This window comes from Mustela putorius, unplaced genomic scaffold (genome assembly GCF_011764305.1).
Source record: "Mustela putorius furo isolate JIRA1106 unplaced genomic scaffold, ASM1176430v1.1 tig00000551_pilon_pilon_pilon, whole genome shotgun sequence".
NCBI lineage: Eukaryota > Metazoa > Chordata > Mammalia > Carnivora > Mustelidae > Mustela > Mustela putorius.
The window spans coordinates 10880202-10902775 of NW_025421412.1; the positions used below are offsets into that span (position 1 = coordinate 10880202).

Genomic DNA, 22574 nt, shown 5'->3' on the forward strand with positions numbered 1-22574 from the left:
TGGAGACTGCAAACCTCAAAGAAACTAACGCACAATGAATTATTGTTTCCAGTACCATATGACCAACTTTTTATTAGATGGGGTATGATGATTCACAAAGAAAAAACAAAGCTCATTACAGTTTGTCTCTGCTGTAATGACTAAGGACTTTCATGTTGCATTTAAACCAAGAATGCTAGAGAAAAAAATCACAATCACCCAAATAAATGATCACATTCTAAAGGATCACCAGGATATTTTGGAGCTCATGGAAAACTACTTTTTTAAAAACATTTGTTATGCTCAGTTACACACTGATTCAACAAGTTTTTTGCTCATCATGAAACCATGAGCCCGCGGCATATTTAGGTGGTGGGAATACAAAAATAAAGCAGAAACTGCTCTCAAAGGACGCAAAGGCTAGCAGGGGTATTCCAAAACGTAAACGTGGTCAATTTTCCATTGCGCCTTAGTTCACTGAAATGCGGATAGGGAAAAGAAAGCCAGAGGTTAATATGAAGACATGAGTCTACCAACAACCTTCCTGATTCTCACCCTAATTTAATACACAATAACAAACACTGTTTAAAAAAAATAAAAATAAACTAAGTCTTTGAGATGTTCTAGATTCCAAGATAAGCCATAGATGCTGCTTTCCTGAAAACACATACAAGAGATGTTCCAAGAGGGACACACTCCTCAGAATAAAATAATAAAGCAGTTACTGGCTACAAACAAGGCTTTCCTTCCAAAGAAGGCTAAAATTTTTGTGGATCATGCAAAAAAAAACCCCCCCGCCAAGAAATGAGAAAGGAAGGAGTATATACAACATGGCACGTTAACAACTGGTGACTCTATATTCTCTCAACTTTTCCAAAGTAACAGGGGATATAGAGTGACTTTTATCAAATTGAGAACAATATTTTAGACAGAAAATTTACTCCCTAAAAGATGCCCACTGCATAAGTAAACACAGTGATTTCTGAAAATACCAAATGCTACATTAAAATTCATTGGTTAACAGCAGCACGGCAAATCTCAATGCCAAGAAACTGAAGAGTTATCTTCACCATAAAACATGTTGCTAACAGTAAGCCGTAGAGAAATGAGGGAGAAGAAACCCAAGATCCCAAGAAGAATAATTAAAAATAAGTGCTAAGCTTAATTGCTATGTAAGTGCCATACAAAAAGGGCCATACAAGAAGGAAAAAGTTACGGTTTGTAAAATACACACCTATAAAACCATTAAGTTGTGTTTAATATCCTTACTATAGCATTCTTCCTTACCCAGAAGTTAAAGTAAACAGATCGTTTTTTCCAAAGATGGCCACAGCATTATCTCCCATTCCGTGTGTTTACTCTATAGAACACTTTTGCCTAATCATGCAGCACAGGAAGTTCTCAAAACTTACAGTACAAAAAAAAAGAAAATGTATAGGACTGCACAGAAAACAAATTATATTGAAATACAGGATTGAAATTATTTTCTAAAAACAAATTTGGTATATAATATATGGATGGGGTTCTTTACTCATGATAAGCTCCAACAACAAATCTAATAATCGCTGTTACTTAGAGATATATTAGCACATTGCAGTTGCTGAAGATATGTGATTTCCAAAGCAGTAGAAATTTCCAAAAAGATACTACTACTCTTGCAGTTCATTGCCTACATTGAAGGAAACACTAAATCCCAGTTAGAGGCAAGTGAAAGAAATAGGTCCTTTTTTCTCTCTTCCAGATGTATAAAACTCCTCTGAATTTTATGGGACTAGGAACTCAAAGGTTAAGAACTCGTGATCTAGTGTATAAACTTCACAGAGCAAAGACTTACTTTGTTTATCGTTCACTGCTGTATTTAGGAGCACTACTAAAAAACAGTGACTGCCACACAGCTTCTCAACAAGTATCGTCAGTCCATGCAACAAGTGAATTCATGCAGTCCGTCTCTGCTACACTGTCACTAAGAGTAAGGCTGGGGTTTAAAGAGTAGTACATCCTCTCTCGCCACCCCACAACACAACCGATTACTTTCTCTGGTGCTCAACCAAAGAAACAACGGTGTTCTGAGACAATTTTCTAGCAAAGATAAAACCATCTGTGCAAGTCTGCAACCTGGTGTCCTCCCAAGAGATTTTAAAGGGTAATGTATTGCCTCAAGGACATTTTTACCTTATTCACTTGAGAACCTAATTTCTGAACTAGGTTTGTACTGGACAACTTTTGCACCAACTGTTCTGGACCTCTGTCTTTGAGAGACTGGGGGAGTGGGGAGGAACGGAAAAGCAAGGGAAAGGGAGAAAGGAGAACCATCTGGAAGACCACAATACTTCTGGGTAGGGAAAGAGCACTGAAAGGCAACATAACATGATAATTAAGTCATTTTTTGTCTCCTCCGACCCTTCCCCCACGCCAAAAAAAAAAAAAAAAAAAAAAAGACAAAAAACTCTTCTGCCAAATGTGAAAATTAATAAAAACACAAACCTAAAGAGAATCCCCTAAAACCTGTTTGTACTAGGCAGTTTTTCAAAAAATGATTTTCTAATCATGTAAACAATGCACTGGGCTTTTTAAACTGTTTTTAAAAAGTTACTTTTGTTTCTGAAACCAGTATGCTAAAAGAAAGTGGTCTACCTTTACAACACAGTGCTCTGTATATAAAGGACATTTAGTAGTTTCAAATTCAAATTCAAATTTAAATTCAAATATATTCCACAGTCAAAAATTACCAAAGTAGTTTGCTATTTTTATAGACAAGCAATGGAAAGTAAGGGTGTACTGAGTAACACATAAGCAAATGAAATCATGACTGCCTTTTAAATGTGACTGCTTCAAATCTCTGCCCACATTCAGAATATACAGCATCAAACGTTAGTAGCTTTTGTCTAGAAAATAGAATCATGACCATAATTTTTTAAAATATACTGTAAAAACAAAAATACAATCCTTTGTTAATACTTAAGGAAGTAAAAAAAAACCTTTCAATAACAGAATAATCATCAACAAAATATGAACAAGGAAGTTTTCTGCATAATTTCTATTTTTTTCCACCTAAAAGAGTAAAAATGAGATGGTTACTGTAATTATCCCATTACACTTCTGGTATCTGTTTACTTGTCAGTTTAATAAAACTCTAGTAACTGCAATTTTCATCAAAAGTATATTTTGGACAGCACCTCACCTGGTCTCTTCATCATCCCAGGCGATTCGCATGCCTTTCCCACCACCACCTGCTGAGGCCTTGATCATGACAGGGTAGCCTAACAGCAGGGAAGAATTAGACAGAAGTTCAGACTTTGATCATCTGGATGCATGAACATGACAACTGACCACATGTTCAATAACGCAGAAGACAATAACTAATTTATTTAAAAGTTCCTTTTTAGAGTCAGGAAAATAGCACCAGTGTAATGACCTCATATATATTTTAAAAACAAGAGTGTTATCATTCCAAAAGAAAAGGACTGTTTGTATCAAAAAATACAACATTTTCCCCAGTAATGAAATAAAAAGCTAAGGAAACATAAATAAGTTGTTTGACAATACATTCCAAAAACAGAAGTAGATACAGTATTAGTTAAACAAAGGTAAGAAACAACTTTTAAATAATATCAAGCATATACATACACATACAATATTCCCCAAAAGTGTTGTCTGCATGCACAACAAATTAAATTCCCTTTTCCAAAAGTAATGGTTTACAGTATTTGAGGCATTTTTATCTGAAAAATCACAGAGAACCCCTACAGTTTTTATCAGCAAGAACTGACACAATGATGTGGGGGGAAATCAAGTCACACAGTTATTGTACTATGGGCGGAAACAGAAGTTCCAGGACTCGCTGTTCCGGGTGAAGAGGCCACTGCACCATTTCCACTCATCCGACAGGGAATGTGTGCGCTAGCAAGTAAGATGAAAACACATAGTAAGGCCTGAACAAATTATCTCCAGCTAAAGTTTTAAACAACAAAATTAAATCATAAAATTATTAATAACTATTTAGATTATTATAAGGCAAAAATTTTGACAGCTTGAGTCACCTGCATCAATTTATCAAGAAAGGCTATAAAAAAATCTCTTTGCTTAGAGGTTTTCCAAAAACAAGGTGGATACATTCACGTCCGAGACACTTGTTGATGATCTTTTCTGAAGAAAAAGATCAGTGAGTGCTTAAAAGACTCTTCCCAGCCTGTGATGCTCAAACAGCACTACACTCTAACTACAGGATCCTAGAGGAAAAGGAAGAGAGGGCCAAGTGTCATAGACCTTTAACCCCAACCCATAAATATCACTCTTAACTTCAGCTGAGTTAGGATGGCACTTGCTTTCTGTTTCATAATTAATTCACTTTTTAAAATTCTGACGTTGCTTTTGTTTACATCAGAGCAATGCTAAGTGCAGTGAGAAGAAAGACTAGCATACTTTTTTTACATTGCTAGTCTAAGAATCTAGAAGGAAAAAGGGCGAAGTACCCAATAATTCTATCCTTGGAAATTCACAAGAGAAAGGTGTCAAAGGAAGGTAACAGAGGAGAGATTAAGGCAAGCATATGATAGCAAGCGGCGTTAACATGAAGCTATGAAGGATGAGTGGGATTTGAACATTTTAGTCAGGAATAGCAGGACCTGGTTTTAAAAAATGATTAAAATAATTCAGCTGGAGAGCATCCATGGGATGGCAGAAGAAAAAGAATTAAAATATAAATTGGAGAGAAAATATGCTTGTCCCTCTCACACATCCAAGATCCTGCAGGAAAGTGAGAAGAAGGGAACGTGTCTCCTTCCATGCTGTAGCCTCACCATGAACATCACATAAAGGAATCAGACTGAACTCATTAAAGAAGAATTAGCCTGTTTTGGAGCAGTGAAGAAATAATATCTAACAATGAGAAACTGCCATGCCTGAGAAAACGTTTTCACAAAAAATTTAAACAAATGGATCCATATGCCCCCCCCCAAAAAAAAAGTTAGATCAATTCACATTCCAAAACTATTTATCCATATAAGCAGGAAACAGGAAACCACAAGAGGTAAGATATCTAAATCCCTTATCTCTGTTTTCAGTTCCCTCTGAGAATTAGGAAATTTACAGTTACTCTGATTCCAGTATTAATCTCGTCTTGGTTATTTACTATGGGCCTGGGCTATACAGTGATTTGTGAGGTTTGAGATAAGACTGGGTGAAATTGTCCTTGGTCACAAGAAACTAGACGGAGAAACAAAACACGAAAAGTAATTTGTCATTGGGAAACTATTATATGTTCAGAAAAAGAGAGACGTTGATAGGCACCAGGGCAGTGTGTAATAAGGCAATTACAAAATGGTCCCCCATCAGGAGGCAATGTAGCATCAGACCTGTGAATACATGCAACCCGGAAAGCAGGATTCTCTGACGGAACAGGCCAAATGTAACACAGCTGGGAGCGAGGAAGAAACTGGCATAAGCTAGTGACATTATAGTCACCAACTCAATGTAATTTCTAAACTGTAATTGGGAATAATATAAAGCTAAGGTTTTCTACTCAACTTCTTATGCCAAGTCAGTCATTAAATTTCAGATAGAACGTATTTTTATGTTGCCACCCTGCCATGGAGAAACCAGACCTCGCCATTTGAAGAGAGGGGAAAGAATATTCCACACAGATGATGTTAAATCCTATCAAAAAGCCCAGTCTCTCATCCCTACTTTCCTATTTCCTATTGCGTCTCTGCAACTCTAACTGGGATAAGTTATGCGGTGCCACGAACTGGAAGAAAAAGGTAAAAAAAGATTCAGCCAAAAGTTGACATTCCTGGAAAATCCGAAAAAATCAATTTGTTGTCGATCACCATTCCTTCACTTTACTTGGTCTAGACACAAAATTTCCACTAGTGTTCTGTCCCAATTTATTATCTGCCAGAGTACTTACTCCTGCGTTCAACTTTGGTCCACCATGCAGATCTTTAATTTATGTTCTTCAGTTGTCATAGGTTTGAAACAGAACCACCTTCCTTACAACAAACAGAACAGAATTCTCAAGTTTTTTAAAAGGAGAAAAATCTCTTGGTATGAAAAGATCGCTTTAAAAAAAGACACCTCAGGTCCTAGTGGTGTTGGCAAGTTCTTCCTCACGCTTCTCACCCTCTCCCCGGACGCCTACTCCCGCTACTCGCGCTACCGGACCTTCACCGCCCGGACCACCCAGAGATTCACCCAACTCCGACATGCAGGGAATCTCCAGTCTTTATTTCCCTTCCACCTACTGCTTCCAAAAAGAAATGGACTAAATACTACATGAGAAAAAAATTAAGTATTTAAGAAAATACAGAAACTCGAGTTACCAAAAGCACTATTCCTAACGTTTCTGTCCTCAGACCTCGAGGACAGCTCTGGTCTCCCGTCCCCCCAGGGATCAGCAGGTTTACTTTCCACTGTAAAGCAGCAATCTTCTTTGTCACTTTCCACCACATTTTCGTTCATCAACTCAAAAATATACACTCAATAAACACTTCATGTGCCAAGCACGGATGTGGCTCTGGGGAATACAAAATGAACAATTCCAAAAGTTCTGTGCTCTCATGGCCCTTACCATCTAGCGGAGAAAGATGCGTGAGTACGCATGTGCCTGAACGTGCATACGGTACACGTGTGTGCAGTAATACACATACTTCATGGAAGATGGGGACAGTGACAACAACAGAAGGAAGTGACTGGGGGTAATCAGGGTTACTTCTTGAAGGCTTCTCTGTAAGACGGAAGCTCAAAGTGAGGCCTGACAGAGCTGAAGCCAGCCCTCTGACGACCAGTGAGGAAGGAACACTCCTGACGGAAGGAATGAGCTGGAAAATTACTAAGGAGAGGGCAGCAACCTAATGTTGGATTTCTGAAGCTCACTCTGGCTACTCTGCAAGGCCTGAACTGTAGAAGGGCAAGGGTGGGCACAGGGAGACTGAGTAGGAAGCTTCTGCCATGTTCCAAGGGAAAGCCAGCTGCAACCCCCACTCGGCTCAAAGACAAACAAAGGCTGATTGGTTCAGAGGTAGAGTCAGCATGACTTGTTGACAGTTCAGATGTTTGGCTATAGATGATAAGGAAAGGAAGAGTCTAGAGGCTTCAGCACTCTCTCATTTTGTTATAGAATACAGGTCCGAAAGATCAATTTTTTTAGACCAACTAATAGCACCATGTTGCCCCACGCAAGACACATTATGTAACCTCCCTGCTTCAAGCAAAATCTGTCCCTATACATGGCAGCATAACCTGGTAACACAAAGCTGATAAACGAAATGACACCTTAATGACGCAACAGTCATAAAGAATTTTATGTAGTTTTTCACCTAGGGTTTCTTGAATTAAGATTTCTCAGAACTTAATGACTGACAGAGACAAATAGTTTTAAAAAAAAAAATGAAGTATTTCACCTTTCCTATTCCTAATTTGGTGATGCAAATCAGAAATTTTCACAAAGTATAAAAATTTTTGGTCTTTTTTTTTTTAAAAGATTTACATGCAAGTGCAGGGGGAGAGGCCAAGGGAGAGAGAGAGAGAGACAATCTCCAGCAGACTCCCCACTGAACAAGGAGTCTGAAACATGGCTAGATCCCAGGACCCTGAGATCATGACCTGAGCAGAAATCAAAAGTCACATGCTCAGCTGACTGAGCCACCCAAGTGCCCCTTGCCTTCTTTTAAAAGCAGCTGGAAGGGTGCCTGGGTGGCTCAGTCAGTCAAGCAACTGGCTTTGGCTCAGGTCATGCTACTGAAGTTCCAGGATTGAGCCCCACCCACATCAGGAGCCCAGCTCCGCAGGGAGTCTGCTTCTCCCTCTGACCCTCTCCCCTCTCATGCGCTCTCTTTCTCTCTCAAATAAATAAATAAAACCTTTTAAAAAAAAAAAACAAAAACAAAAATAAATAAAATAAAAACAGCTGGAAAACACTTAAAACTGTAAGGCCTTTATTTCCCAAAAGAAAGGTTACAAGTTAAAAGAAAACAAAAGCTATTTTAGAGAGTAGGACAGTCCTCCAGATGGACAGAACAGGATCTGGTAATAGAACCTCAGAAGAGAGAAAAAAAGAACCTGGGGTAAGAGGGAGACGGTTCCTGAGACAGAAGGAAGGAAATTGCCAGATAAAAGCTGTACATTATAGTTACAGGGAAATCAAGTATTACACATTGCATTGTTAGATTCCCTTTTTCCCCTTCAATGTAAAAGAGTCCACTTACGATTCTGGTTTGGAGTTTGTGTGTATGTGTGGTGGAGGGGTTAGGTGGAAGGGGTGTCCTTCATGAAAGTGGTATTTTTGAAAATTCCTAGGTGACTACTGCAAGCAATATTCCACAATTTGAATTTAACTCATTGCTTCCTTGTTATCACATTCAGAATTAAAAATTAAAATATCACATAACTGATACTGTACCCTAATTCTTATGACACCAGAAAACAAAGAAAAAAGAAAAAAAAAGTCCATTAGTCTATTTCCTGATGACATTTGATTATTTGATTCAGATGGTGCCAATTAAGTTTCCTCATGAAAAATATACCACTTTCTGTTTATAATTAGCAAACAATCTATAGATCGACACTTGGAAACTGAATATCCTATATTCTACTCAAAGGAAATAATAAACATGAGTAATTCTTGCTTTATATAATTTTTACACTTTTTGTAACAAAACGAGTTTTAAAAAATGATGACAACTCTTTGCCTCTCCTCACTGTTGTTTCTCTAGTGGCTAAGAGTTCCTGGAGAAGAGAACATAAAATGATACTTACTAAGTAAATGAATTAATTTATAATTTCAGTAGCTGCAAATCATTTTATTTTTACTACTGTAATATATTTCACTGTACAAACAAACCAAAGCATTATCTGTTCTACTATGAAGAGATATTCAGATGCATACATACAATGCTCCCACGAGTACTTCTGAATGTGTTGCCTGGAACCCTGTGTAAGAGTTCCTAGAGTATATGCCCAGGACTGTAACTGTTGGATAGGATGCAAATTATAAAGTCTTTATGAAAAATATAATTTCCTCACTATTCTTTATCTCCATGACCACCACACTTATATAAACTACCATCACCTGCCTCTTCACAGGACACCTGCAGTAGCCTCCAAACACAGCTCCCTATCACTACAGCTGGTCACCTCAAACTATACTGCAGTCATTGGAATCCTCAAACACAAACACACACACACACACACGTACGTACGTAAGATCACCTCTCTCTTACCTAAAACATTCATTGAGTTTACATTGTACCAAGAAACCATAGATGTTTAAAGAAATAGGAATTATGAACTCAAGGACAGGAAGCATGGAAGGTACAGAGAGACGGCCTAACATATACTTGTTGAATCACAATACCAGGAAATACCTCAATACCAAGAAAGCTTTAAGAAAAAAAAAAAAAAGAAAGAAAAAGAAAAAGGCTAAAACATATTATGAACATCAATTAACTGACCTATTAAACAAAATAAACCATAACACCCTTTACTCAAAGATGACGAAACCCAAACACACAAGATAATAATCACAATGTTTACAATCCAATCAAAAATTAAGATACCCACGGGGATGCCTAGATGGTGCAGTTAAGCAATGACTCTTGGTTTCGGTTCAGGTTGTGATTTGAGGGTTGAGACAGAGAGCCCCACCTTGGGCTCCAGGGGGAGTCTGCTTAAGACTCTTTCCCTCTCCCCCTGACTTTCTTCTCCTACCCCCACATCTCACCCCCTGTGCTCACTCGCTCGCTCTCTCTCAAATAAATAAATAAATAAATAGATAGATAGATAGATGGGAAGGGGGATGCCTGGCTGGCTCAGCGCACAGAGCATGTGATTCTTGACCTCAGGGTCATGAGTTTGGGCCTCACGTTGGGCTTAGCAACTACTTTAAAAAGAGAGAGAGAGAGACATGTCGAGAGGTCAAATATAATCCACCTCAGGAAGAAAACAGTCAATAGAAACAAACCCAGAAATGAAGAACCTTAAAAGACCTATTATAAATTACAGCTATTACAATCACTGTAAGTATGGGAAAGGATTTAAAAAAAAAAATCATCAACTATACTTCAAGGAAAAAAGAAATTATTTCTGGAGTGCCTGGGTGGTTCAATCAGATAAGTGGCTGACTCTTGATTTTGGCTCAGGTCATGACCTCAGGGTCCTGGGATCAAGCCCCACGGCACAATCCACACTCAACAGGGACTTTGCTTCAGGATTCTCTCTCCCTCTCCCTTTGCCCATTCCCCTGCTATGTCTCTCTCTCTCCCAAATAAATAAATCTTTAAAAACTGTTCTAATAAACAGAAAATGATGATGGTGAGAGAAACAGAAAACACTAAAAAATTAACATTTGGATTCCTAGGTATAAAAATAACTGAAAGGAAAAAAAAACCAACAATGTAGAAAAGAATTATACCATGACTAAGTGGGATTTATTCCCAGTATGCAAGGTTAGTTCAACATTCAAAAAGCAGTTAATATAATCCATCACATCAACAGGCTGAAGAAGAAAAAATATGACATGACCATATCAGCCAATGGAGAAAAAGCAATTTGACGAAATTCAACACCCACTGAGTTCAGCTAACTATGAATACAAGGAGAGTTCTTAAGCTTCATAAAGAACATCTACAAAAAGCCTACACCTAACCGTATACTTAATGGTGAGAACCTAGATGCTTTCCCCCAAGATGAGGAACAAGGTAAAGATGTCCCCTCTTACCACTCCTATTCAATGTCCTATACAAGTTCTATTTTATGCAATAAGACAAGAAACAGATAAACACATACGGAAGAAATAAAACTCTTCATTAGCAGGTAATATGATTTCTATAATGAAAACTTCAAAGAACTAACAACCACCACCACCAAAAATATCCAGAATTAATAAGTGGATTATAAAAAGGTTGCTGGATACAAAGTCAACATACAAAAGGTGACTGCATTCCTATATACCAACATGAGAACTTCAACATACAAAAGGTGACTGCATTCCTATATACCAACATGAGAACTTCAACTTTAAAACTGAAAACCAGGGCGCCTGGGTGGCTCAGTGGGGTAAGCCTCTGCCTTTGGCTCGGGTCATGGTCTCGGGTTCTAGGATTGAGCCCCGCATCGGGCTCTCTGCTCAACAGGGAGCCTGCTTTCCCCTCTCTTTCTCTCTCCTGTTGCTCTGCTTACTTGTGATCTCTTTCTCTCTCTCTCTCTCTCTCTCTCTCTCTGTCAAATAAATAAATAAAATTTAAGGAAAAAAAACTTTTAAAAAAATTAAATTAAAAACCAGTATCATATACATGAGCACTCACCCACCCGCCCTCCCCCCCAAAAAATCTCAGGCATAAATCTAACAAAATATGTATGGTACCTATATGAAGAAAACTACAGAATTCAAATGAAATTAAGGAAGATCTAAATAAATGGAGAAATATCCATGTATAGGCTATGAATTCTCCTCAACCTGATCTACAGATGCAATACAATCCCAACTAAAACTCTCAGCAAGTTATTTTGTGGCTATCAACAAACTGATTTTAACATTTATAAAGAAAAGCAAAAGACCCAGAATAGTTAATGTTAGAGGAGAGTGACAATTTCAAAAGGTTGGTATTACCCTACTCCAAGACTTACTATAAAGCTACAGTCAGCATGGTATTGGTAAAAGCACACACAAATTAATGGAATAAAATAAAGGGGCTAAAAACAGACGCACAAAAATACAGTCAACTGATCTCTGACAAAGGAGCAAAAGCAATCAACAGAGTAAGGATGGTCTCTTCAACAAATGGTGCTAGAACTGGGCATTCATACACAAAAAAGTGAATCTACACACAATCCTTAGAAGTTAACTCAGTAGACCTTAAACTCAAATATAGAAACAGGGAGAGTTCTAGAAGATGAATAGGAGAAAATTTAGATGACCTTGGGTTTGACAATTAGTTTTTAGATACAATACCAAAAGCACAACCCTTAAAAGGAAAACATTGATAACTGAGCTTTATTAAAATTATACATTTCTCTGTCAAATCAAAAACAAAAAACACTCAAAAGAATGTAGGCCCACTTCCTGCTGACCTTTCATCGGGATCTACTCGGTATTAGACTGTTGTAACAGCCTTTCCAAATGGACCAGACCTTGTCTCTGCCACACCCACTAATAACCTATGGCCAAAGTCATCTTTACGGAAATAGAAAGCACCCCATGCTACTTCTCTTAACTCTTTTCAGTGGTTCCCCAATCCCAAAACTAAGTTCAAATTTGTTGCCTGGTCCAAGTCCCCTTCAAGACCTGACTGTCTGCTGAAGGGACAAGCTACGCTCCAGTCCTTCTGTATCTTGCACAATAAATGTGGATGGAACTGGGAAAAAAAAAAAAAAAGAAAAAAGAATGTAGGCCCAAGTAACAGACTAGGAGAAAACTTTTTGCAAACTACCTATCTGATAAAGAACTGTATCTAAAAGAGAGCTCTTAAAACTCAACAATAAAGAAACCCAATCAAAAAAAAAAAAATCAGTAAAAGATTTGAAGAGACACTTCTATGGAGAAGATACAAGATGAGCATATGAAGAGATGCTCAACATCTTTGTCTTCAGGGGAATGCAAATCAAACCAAAATACTACTGTGCACTTATTAGAATGGCTAATATTCCAAAGCATTCACAATACCAAAGGCTATGGAGGGTGCAGAGCAACAGGAGAGCACCAGGACCGCTTACTCACCATGGGGGGACGGGGAGAGGGGGTGCAGGGGGTATGCAAAATCTTCTTACCCAAGGCCCCAGCAGTCATACTCCTAGGTATTTACTGAACTGAGTTGAAAATTTATGTCCACACACAAAAATGTTTACAGCAACTTTATTAATGACTGCCAAGAGCCAGAAAGAACCAAGGTATCTTTCAAAAGGTGAGTGGAGAAACAATCTTGTATTCATCCCATGGAATATCATTCAACAATTTTTAAAAATGAGCTATCAAGCCACAAAAAGACATGAAGGAATTTTTTAAATGCATACAGCTACATGAAAAAAGCCCTTGTGAAAAGGCTATGTATTATATGACTCCAACTATAGGACATTCTGGAAAAGGCAAAGCATAGCGTGTAGGAAGCAGTGGGAGCCAAGGGTTGTCAGGGGTAGTGAAAGGAGGGTTGAAAAGGTGAAGCACAGGGCAAACTAGTTCGTATGAAACTATAATGGTAGATACATGTCATTCTGCATTTGTCAAAACACACAACTATACAATACAAACAGGGAAACTCAATGGAAACTGTGGACTATAGTTAATAATGTATTAATGTCTGTTTATTAATTGTAACAAATGTGCCACACTAAAACCAAGGGTTAACACTGGGAAAGTTGCAGAGGGCTGGCTGGGGTGGCATACGAATGGAATTCATTTACTTAATGAACTATTTGGTAAATCTAGAAGGCACAAAAAATAATAGTAATTGAGTCTATTTATTAATCATTTAAAGGGGGGCAAAAATTTGAAAAGATAGTTTACAAAAAATTAATGAATGTGACAGCATTAAGCACGTGAAAATATGCTCAACAGTATTTGGTATAAACTAAACACAATTTTAGGGGTGCCTGGGTGGCTCAGTGGGTTAAGCCCCTGCCTTCAGCTCAGGTCATGATCTCAGGATCCTGGGATCAAGACCCGCATCAGGCTCTCTGCCTACTTGAGATCTCTCTCGATCTCTCTCTCTCTGTTAAATAAATAAAGAAAATCTTTTTAAAAACATTTTTAAAAAGGAAACACAATTTTAAATCGCAATGAAATAAAACTACACATCCATTAGAATGACTGAAACTAAAAAGACAGGCGATGTTCGGTGTTTTGAAGGAATAACTAGAACACTTACATTACAGTGGTAACATAAAGTGGGAAAAGGGACATTTTCAAACAGGACAGAAATGCTCTCTATCTTAACTGCAGTTACATTTACCAAAATTCACTAAACTATACAATTAAAATAGCTAGATTTTATTCTTTATAAAGTGTACATGAATAAAAATGGTTTACAAAGCAGACAGAAAGAACAGAGTGCCTACAAAGTAACAAAAATTAGAGCTATCCGTTCAAAAGCTACATAACATATACAAACATTCCAGCACTTGGCTGGAAGAGGACTACTATCAACCTAGATTTGCATATTCAGGAAACTATTTTTCAAGAAAGAATGAAAAATGGACAGTTCATGCAAACAAACACTGAGTTAACTAGCCATACTAACTTCTGAAGAGTAAATTCCAAGAAAAACAGAAAGAATCAGGGATGAAAGGAAAATGAGCAAAGATAACAGGCATTTGGGTAGAGCTAAATAAACAATGGATGATCAAACCATATAATGTCTCAGCAGTGAAGTAAACAAATAAGGAAATAAAATATAAAATAGCATATAAAGGGTAAACAGCATTCATGTATTTCTTTGGTAGGAGAATAAACTTTAGACTGAAATTTAAGATAAGTGAATGTTTTATAAAGTTTAATAGAATGAAGGACACCTGAAGAAATATCTCCAAAGCTGACATTTCTATAGTAAACACTAAAAGAATGGAAACAAGAGTATAAAATTATCACCATGGTAGAGAGGAGTGGAGGGGAAAATGGAAAAATAAAAACAGAACAAGAAAAAAATTTTACATCATCATTATAATCAAAAAGAAATCAAGAAAGGAGAGAAAACAGAATCCAGAAGAGGAACAAAAATAAAAAGCAGACAATATAAATAAATCAAAATACGGTAGTAAATACAATAAATGTACATGAACTACACTCACTGATTAAGAGACACTGCCACTCTGAATAGAAACAGAACAAAATGCTAGTCCAAACACCTACAAGAGATCCACCTAAAATAATGGTTCACTGGTTGACTGAAAGTTACAGGAACATACAAGGAAAAGACCAAAATAAGCTGGTTTAAACATATTATCAGGGGCGCCTGGGTGGCTCAGTGGGTTAGGCCGCTGCCTTCGGCTCAGGTCATGATCTCAGGGTCCTGGGATCGAGTCCCGCATCGGGCTCTCTGCTCGGCGGGGAGCCTGCTTCCCTCTCTCTCTCTCTCTGCCTGCCTCTCCCATCTACTTGTGATTTCTCTCTGTCAAATAAATAAATAAATAAAATCTTTAAAAAAAAAACACACATATTATCATATTAAAAGCCAAACTTCACTACATTTTGATTAAAAGTAAAAATAGCCAAAAAGACACCTGTTACACTGTTACATTACCTATTAACTTATCTTAAGAATATACAGAGTCAAAACCTAAGAAGCAAGGAAGAATTGGGAAATCTACTCTCCCAAAAACTGATCAAACAGTCGAAAAGTCAGAAGATTTAAACATCCTAATAGGTAGTTCTGACCTATTGGTTGTTTATAAAATATAGTATACAATAATTTGAGACTATAAATTCTTTTCAGATATACATGTAAGATGTAAAGTAACTTACTCATTGGCCATAAAATAATTCTCACCAAATCAGAAAGATTCTAAATAAAAAAGAAAATATTCACTGATCAGAAAACAATTTAGAAATTAATAAAAAGCAGAAAATTTTCAATTATTTTAAAATACATTCCTAGGAAATACAAGTCAAAAATCTTAAGAGAAATCTGGGGTCCCTGGCTGGCTCAATGGTAGAGCATGAGACTCTTGACCTCAGGGTTGTAGGTTTGAGCCTCATATTTGGGGTAGGGATTATTTCAAAATAAAATCTGAAAAGGAAGAAAGGGAGAGGGAGCAAGGGAAATCTGAAAGCTCAGAAATGAGCAATCATGAAAAATACATATCAAAATTGTTAAGTAGGGATCTCTATTGAGAGCTCCACTTTAGGCCATTCCCCCAGCTGCTGAAAGTCTTGTTGGCAACTGACAGCGGACCGATCCTCAGCTTTCTGCCCAAAGTCTTGCCCCTTCTTAGGGGCAGCCCACAATCAGTGGTAAACGGACATGGGTATACAAAGGCTCAATCCCATGGCCCCAATTTCCAACAACCATGAAAGACCAGAGCTCTCTGTAGGATTAGGCCTTTGTTGAATCTGCATCTCAACTCAATTCAACTTCTCCTTCAGTCCAGGTTCTTTCACTCCCTCACGCATGCTGGCCCCAACAAACTTCCAGAACCTGTTTCCAAAGGAATCCCACCTGTGACAGGAACACATTTGGAAGGCTATACAGTGATTAAGCTTAAACAGACAGAACAGCGAGAAATGGAGAGAAGCTGACGAATTCACGCACGAATAGTGAAACCTTACACAGAAATCTAGCAGTGAGCACTGAATCATGGGAAAAGCTTCACTGCTGATCTCACAATTTAGCCCTCTCTGCTTCCTGCCTCTGTGATCCATGACACTGCAGATGGTAGAAATTCCATCAGCCTCATTCTCTGCATGAGGCTGGCAACAGAACAGAACTCCTTCCTACCCCACAACGTGACCAATGGGAAGCGAACACACAGGAAGAAGAAAATGTCTTTGTTGCTTAAGATCACAAGGAAAGAGCAATGCAAATGCGCAATCCTAGAACGCTCATGAACTAAGGACAACTGCACGGACTCAAATGGAAATTAGCATATTACTACAGTTTCCAAGGAAATACAATTCAGAATACACTAGGAAATGTGGTTGCCATACAACACTGGGCTACGTGGAAAAGTTCCTACTGCATACACAAAGAGGTAGTTTAAATTCAACCAATTTGGGGAAATAAATACCATCATCAATACATTACCCATGCTGTATATCTGTATATATTTGGTCATAATTTTCTACTGATCTTATTGTTGTCTTTTAATTACAAATTAGTTATAGTTAGTTTTAACATTATCAACTTAGTTTTGCTGTATACGTTGGGTTCACGCATTTCAGACTAAGGTGATACAGCCCGTGTGTGTTAATACTAACTGGGATCTACAATCATCCAGTAACTAGAAAGTAAACATGTTATTTACTGCGGTCCAGCTATGAATTATTCATATCTCTGCTACTACTACAGATATAGCATACATATAATCTCCAAAAAAGATACCAGAAGGGGATACTTATTAACACTATTTTTTCCACTGGAAAATGAAAAAGTGTGAGAAGGCACAGGATAGTTCGCCCTTCCTAAGTTGGCCATCCACACACATAAACAAATAACCATATAAATATATTTAGCTTAAGAAAGAATGACCCAGTATTGTACACATAAAGATATAATCAAGACGTGTTATAAGCTGAAGTAAACCAATAAATAATATTAATTGTTTTGATTTGGCAAGGAAAAGCAATTATTCTTTTCAGAAAAACTGATCTTGTCTACCTGTTTCCCTCTACTCAGGCAAATAAAATTTAGATCCCTAACTCTGCTCCAGGAAACAGAAATCAGGCACATTTCAATGTATTGATAAATTAGAGTAAAAGGGGTTCACGGGAAGTTTCCCAACAAAACCCAAAGGTCCCATGTTTTCACATTATCGTCAAAACATTATGCAGAGCCTTTTGCAATAGAAGAGAAAAAAGAAAAGGAATGCAAGAAAGAATAATAAAACAAAAGATGATTAAGGACTGAGAAAAACAAAAAGGCAGGGGGAACTTGTAAAATCATGCTTAAACCCAGAACATTTATGCTGGAGTAATAAAAGAAAATATAAATAAGTACCCTAAGTGATGGGGGACGGGGAAGGATACAGAACTCTCATCTCCCAGGGAGTATCAGCCTGACCTCAAATGACCACATTCTTTCATCAATGGGAAAATAGCAAAGGAAAAACCTCACTTATGAATGGATTTCACAAAGAATACTTTAACACTACTCTCTTCAAAACGACTTTTCTTCAGGCATTTCTTACTAAATCTCCTTAGCACATGAAACATATCTTTTACTGAGGACCAAACTGGAAAATATGTTAACACGATATGATATTGTAAAGAATATCTAAATTATAATATTTTTTCAAGGGCTTCTTCAATGTATCTTCAACCACACAACCATATACCACGTGTGAAAAATTTCCTAAGCAGCATGAAACAGAGGAAATAAAAGATTTGGTGGCTTAGCCGAGTATTTCTATCCCTCTTAAGTGTGAACAATTTGTTCTTATTTATTTAAAAAAAAAAATGAGCAACTTCGTTACTGTAATGCCATGTCAAAAGGAAGGTGGGCAGACGGGGCAGAGGAAAACAGCCCAGGCAGAGAAGAAAGGAAGACCATAAGCCCCTACACACTCATCAGAGACAGAGAGGCCAAAGCAGTCTGTAGACTAGTATTAAAAAGAAACAAGTGGAAGGGAGCACCTGGCTGGCTCAGTCAGTAGAACATAAGACTCTTGATCTCGGGGCTTTAAGTTTGAGCGCCACATCGAGTGTAGGGAGGAAAGGAGGGAAGAAGACAAGACAAGACATAGGAGAGCCTACATTGCAAAGAACGTAAGATGTCAGCATCAGAGATAAGTAAGAAGGCAGTAAGATTCAGTCACATAATTTCATACATCTGAATCTTAGATTCCTAGAAGCTTCCATCAGCCCAGCCTAATGAAACCAAGAACAACCTAAAAGAATTGCTGAGTAGTAGTTGTTAATAAGCACATACTAAATTTACTTGAAGAATCTTAGATTATTTTTTAATTATCTATTTGCTGAGAGTTTATCATAATTTACTTAATATACCTGTTCTTCCCAGGTATCTCCATTACAAAATTAAAGATTAAGGGAAAACGAATAAGAAAATTAATGTCAAATTATGATCTACAAATATTACGAAAAAAATTTTAAATGTAATTATTTAATTCATTTGTATACTGATACACACATTTGTTTGGATTCATTCACTGAATAACCACTTGCTGAATATATATTCTGTGATAAGCATAGTCTTAAGTACTAGAAATACAAAGGAAACTAACCCACATGGTCAACTATCTACAAAACCGTAACTAAATGAACATAAACCAATCATTTGCAAAGACAAATAAAATCTATTTAATGCAGGGAATCTCATGTGATTTTAAGAGAAAAGCAATCCATCAAGACAATTCCATGAAAGGGGCAGGGAGGTATTTCCATTTTGAACAAAGTTCTAGGAACACTGTATGTAAGATGAGGAACACACTTCAGTTTGATAGTTTTTCCCTTCCCTTAAAAACTCTTTATAACTCAATCATCCAGTCAGTCGCTCTTCCTTTTAATAAAGAGATACTTGAGAAAAATGTGTATTCTTCTACTGTTGGGCAGAGTGTTCTATATATAAGGTCTAATTGGTTTAGAGTATTGTTCAAGCTCTCTATTTCTTTATCGATCCTCTCTGCAGGTGTTCGAGCCACTACCTAGAATGCAGTACTGCAGTCTCCCACTATTACTGTACAACTATTTTTCCTTTCATTCTGTAATGTTTACTTCATGTATTTTGGAATCTTTGCTGTTGGGTGCACATATGTTTATAATAATCAGTACATAACGCCTTTGTTTCTTGCAACAGTTTTAGACTCCCAGTCTATTTTGTCTGATATTAGTACATCCACCCCAGTTCTTTTTTGGTTCCTATTTGCATGGGATATCTTTTCCCATCCTTTCATGTTCCATCTACTTCTGTCTCTGGATCTAAGTGAGTTTCTTGTCAACAGCATAAAGCTGGATTGAGTTTTTTTATCCATTCTGTCAATATCTGGCATAGTGAGATACCATTTCACACACATAGGGATGGCCATATTTTAAAAAAAAAAAACCTGAACACAAATGCTGGCAAAGATGTGAAGAAACCGGAACATGGCTGTTAGGAATGTAAATGGTCCAGTCAAGTGTGGAGAACATTTTGGCGGTTCCTCCAAAGTTAAACATGGAATTACCATAGAACTCAGCAATTCCACAACTAGGTATCCAGGCCAAAGAATTAAAGACGGGTACCCAAATACATGTAGATGTAGGTTCAAAGCAGTATTAGATGCAACAGTCAAAGGAGGAAATGACCCAACTGTTCACCCACATGTGCGTGCACAAACACAAAGTGGTATTCATTACATGCAACAGAATATGACCCAGTCACAAAAAGGAAGCCCCAATACACAGTAAAACATGGATGAACACGGAAAACAACTCTAACTGAAAGAAGTTATGCACAAAAAGTGCCATATTTATGAAACATTCAGAACAGGTAAATCCATAAGGGCAGAAAGTAAATTAGTGGTTGCCAAGGGCTGGAAGGCAGAAGGGGTGAAATAATGAGCATGGAGATTCTTTTGAAGCTAGACTCTTTGGAACTAGACAGTGGTGATGGGTGCATAACATTGTAAACATACCAAAAACCACTGACCTGCACACATTGAAAGACTTTTATAGTATTGAAATTTTATCTCAATTTTTAAAAAATTGAATCTTCAGTACAAAAGTTTAGAACTAGCTGACTCTGGACCTGGGGAGGATGGTGAGGACTGACTTGGAAGGAGCATGAGGGAACTCTCTGCGGTGACAGTCATGTCCAATACCCCAGTGAGATATCTGGGATACATATATGTATGCATTTAATTTTAGGTTTTTAAGAATTTAGTGGGATACATATCTGCAATTATACTTTGAAATGCACCGAAATCCAGATGGATTAACAGATGCATAGATAAGTGATAAAGCAAATCTACAAAAAATTAATAGTGGAATCCTGGTGATGGGAATATAGGTACACACTGTAAAATCCTTTCAAAATGTTGTGTGACTGAATTTTTTCAAAATAAGAGAGGAAAAAGTTAACAAGAAAAACATCTACATAGAGATTAAGAATATGGCTATAAGAGGAATGACTGAGTGGCAATGTGAGTGTCTTCTTTTGAAGAAATGGCAGTGTAAGCCAATATATGAAAAGCTACAAGTCTTTTGTGTGAAAGTATCAGCTAAAGTATGCAAACCGCCACCCCAACACACTCACAAAAAACCTTATTCTAAGACTCTGAAGTTTGGTGTATTCATGAAATGCAGTGCAACCAACGCACAGAAGGCAATGAAGGGAGGAGTATAAAATGAGATTGGAGAGAAAGGCAGGTGCCAAATCATTTGGAGTTGCAGTCAGGGGAAGGAATTTTGATTTTATCTAAATGCACGGAAAGGCCATTAGAAAGCTTCCAGCAAATACAGTATGGGATGAGATGAGGTGTGTCCTTACTGCTAGAGTTTTAAAATATCACACTGACAGTTATGTGAAGAATGACTTCGAAGTGTTTACGAAAAGAGGAGAGAAACTATTGTCACAGTCCTTCCAAGGACAATGGTAGCTTGGGAGAGAGGACTGGTAATAAAGATAGTGAGTAATGAATATCGGAGGTTATTCTGAATGAAGGATTGACAGTATCTATTGATATACTGACAATAGGATGACAGGGCAACAACACCAGGATAGATCTTGGGTTTTAGCTTTAGCCACTGAGTAAAGGGAGTGACCTTTGCTGACATGTAGAAACTGTGCATGAAGCAGGCTTAGAGTAAGGTGAACCTGAAGATTAAAAAAAAAAAATTTATTTAAATCAGGAACTATGTGAGATTCTGAGTAAGACGGCAAAAGAAAAGACTCAGAATAATCCAGAAGTAGTTAAAGGACAGGTTTGAGATCTACAATTTCTTTTTTACAATCAATTCCGTTTGATTGTATTGAGGACCTTTGATCGAGGAAAAAGATCAAACTTGAATGCAAATCGAGCTCACTGATTACTGTTGTCTGTCTCTGAGGTTAAAGATAAACTGAGGATCTATAGCCCTGTATCTCTAAACTTGGAGAGGTCAAAGGAAAATATCAGGAGAGAGACAAGGAAGACCAAAAAACAAGCAAGCAAAAGTAACATATTAAGCCTTGATGGTCTCTCACCCTATCAACGATAAGGGGCTGTTTCTTCCATTCCACATACAACATGCTTAAGTGCCTTATAGTATCTTACACAAAGTGGTGACTCAAATCTTAGCTCTCACCCTCTAAGCCCATTAGTTTTGCAAAAATATAATGAAAAATCAATCGTCTTTGGCCCTAAAAGAACCTAAATTTAAAGCAGGCCCACCACTCAGTAGGTCTGTGACCTTGAGCAAATTACTTACCATTTCTAATCCTTAGTTTCTTAAATGTAAATGAAAATAATTAACCCAAGAATTAGCATTAGAAATAACATTCACAAAGTGCCAGCAACAAGGAAAAAATGCTCCACAAACAAGAGCTACTGTTATGTAAAAGACACCTAATTCATCAATGCTCCCGGCAGTTAGCTTCCTCCTTTGGCCGCATAGATTCCTGTTTCCAGAACGAGAAGTAAAGACACAGGAGAGGAGGGAACCACAGAAAAGACGATCAATTTATTTTCTCCATGTAACACAGAAAGAAGTGAAGCTCAGAAATCTGAATGACAAGGACAATCAGCTACCCAGAAATGGACAGGTTCAAAGGTTTGATTATAATTCAGCTGTTTAGAACTAGGAGCGTATTTTTCTGTGATTCCTCTGGAATCAATGTTTTATTCAACTCTTCGATGAATTCAGAAAGGCCCATCAAAAACATAATGTAGTTAAAATGTGATACATCTCAATAAAATTAGTAGAAAACAAAACTGATCAATCACCAAAAGAAACAGAATACCAAGAGACTAATAATATA

General features: G+C 37.4%; 1 protein-coding gene across 2 annotated transcripts in view; it reads right to left on the reverse strand.

The window, feature by feature from the left end:
- PCCA (propionyl-CoA carboxylase subunit alpha) overlaps nucleotides 1–22574 on the reverse strand; it is a 393935-nt gene that overhangs the window by 247698 nt on the left and 123663 nt on the right. For both annotated transcript variants that reach the window (XM_045081355.1, XM_045081357.1), the window contains exon 9: nucleotides 3161–3239. In XM_045081355.1, the coding sequence (XP_044937290.1) occupies nucleotides 3161–3239 (79 nt within the window). The remainder of the gene's footprint in view (nucleotides 1–3160; nucleotides 3240–22574) is intronic.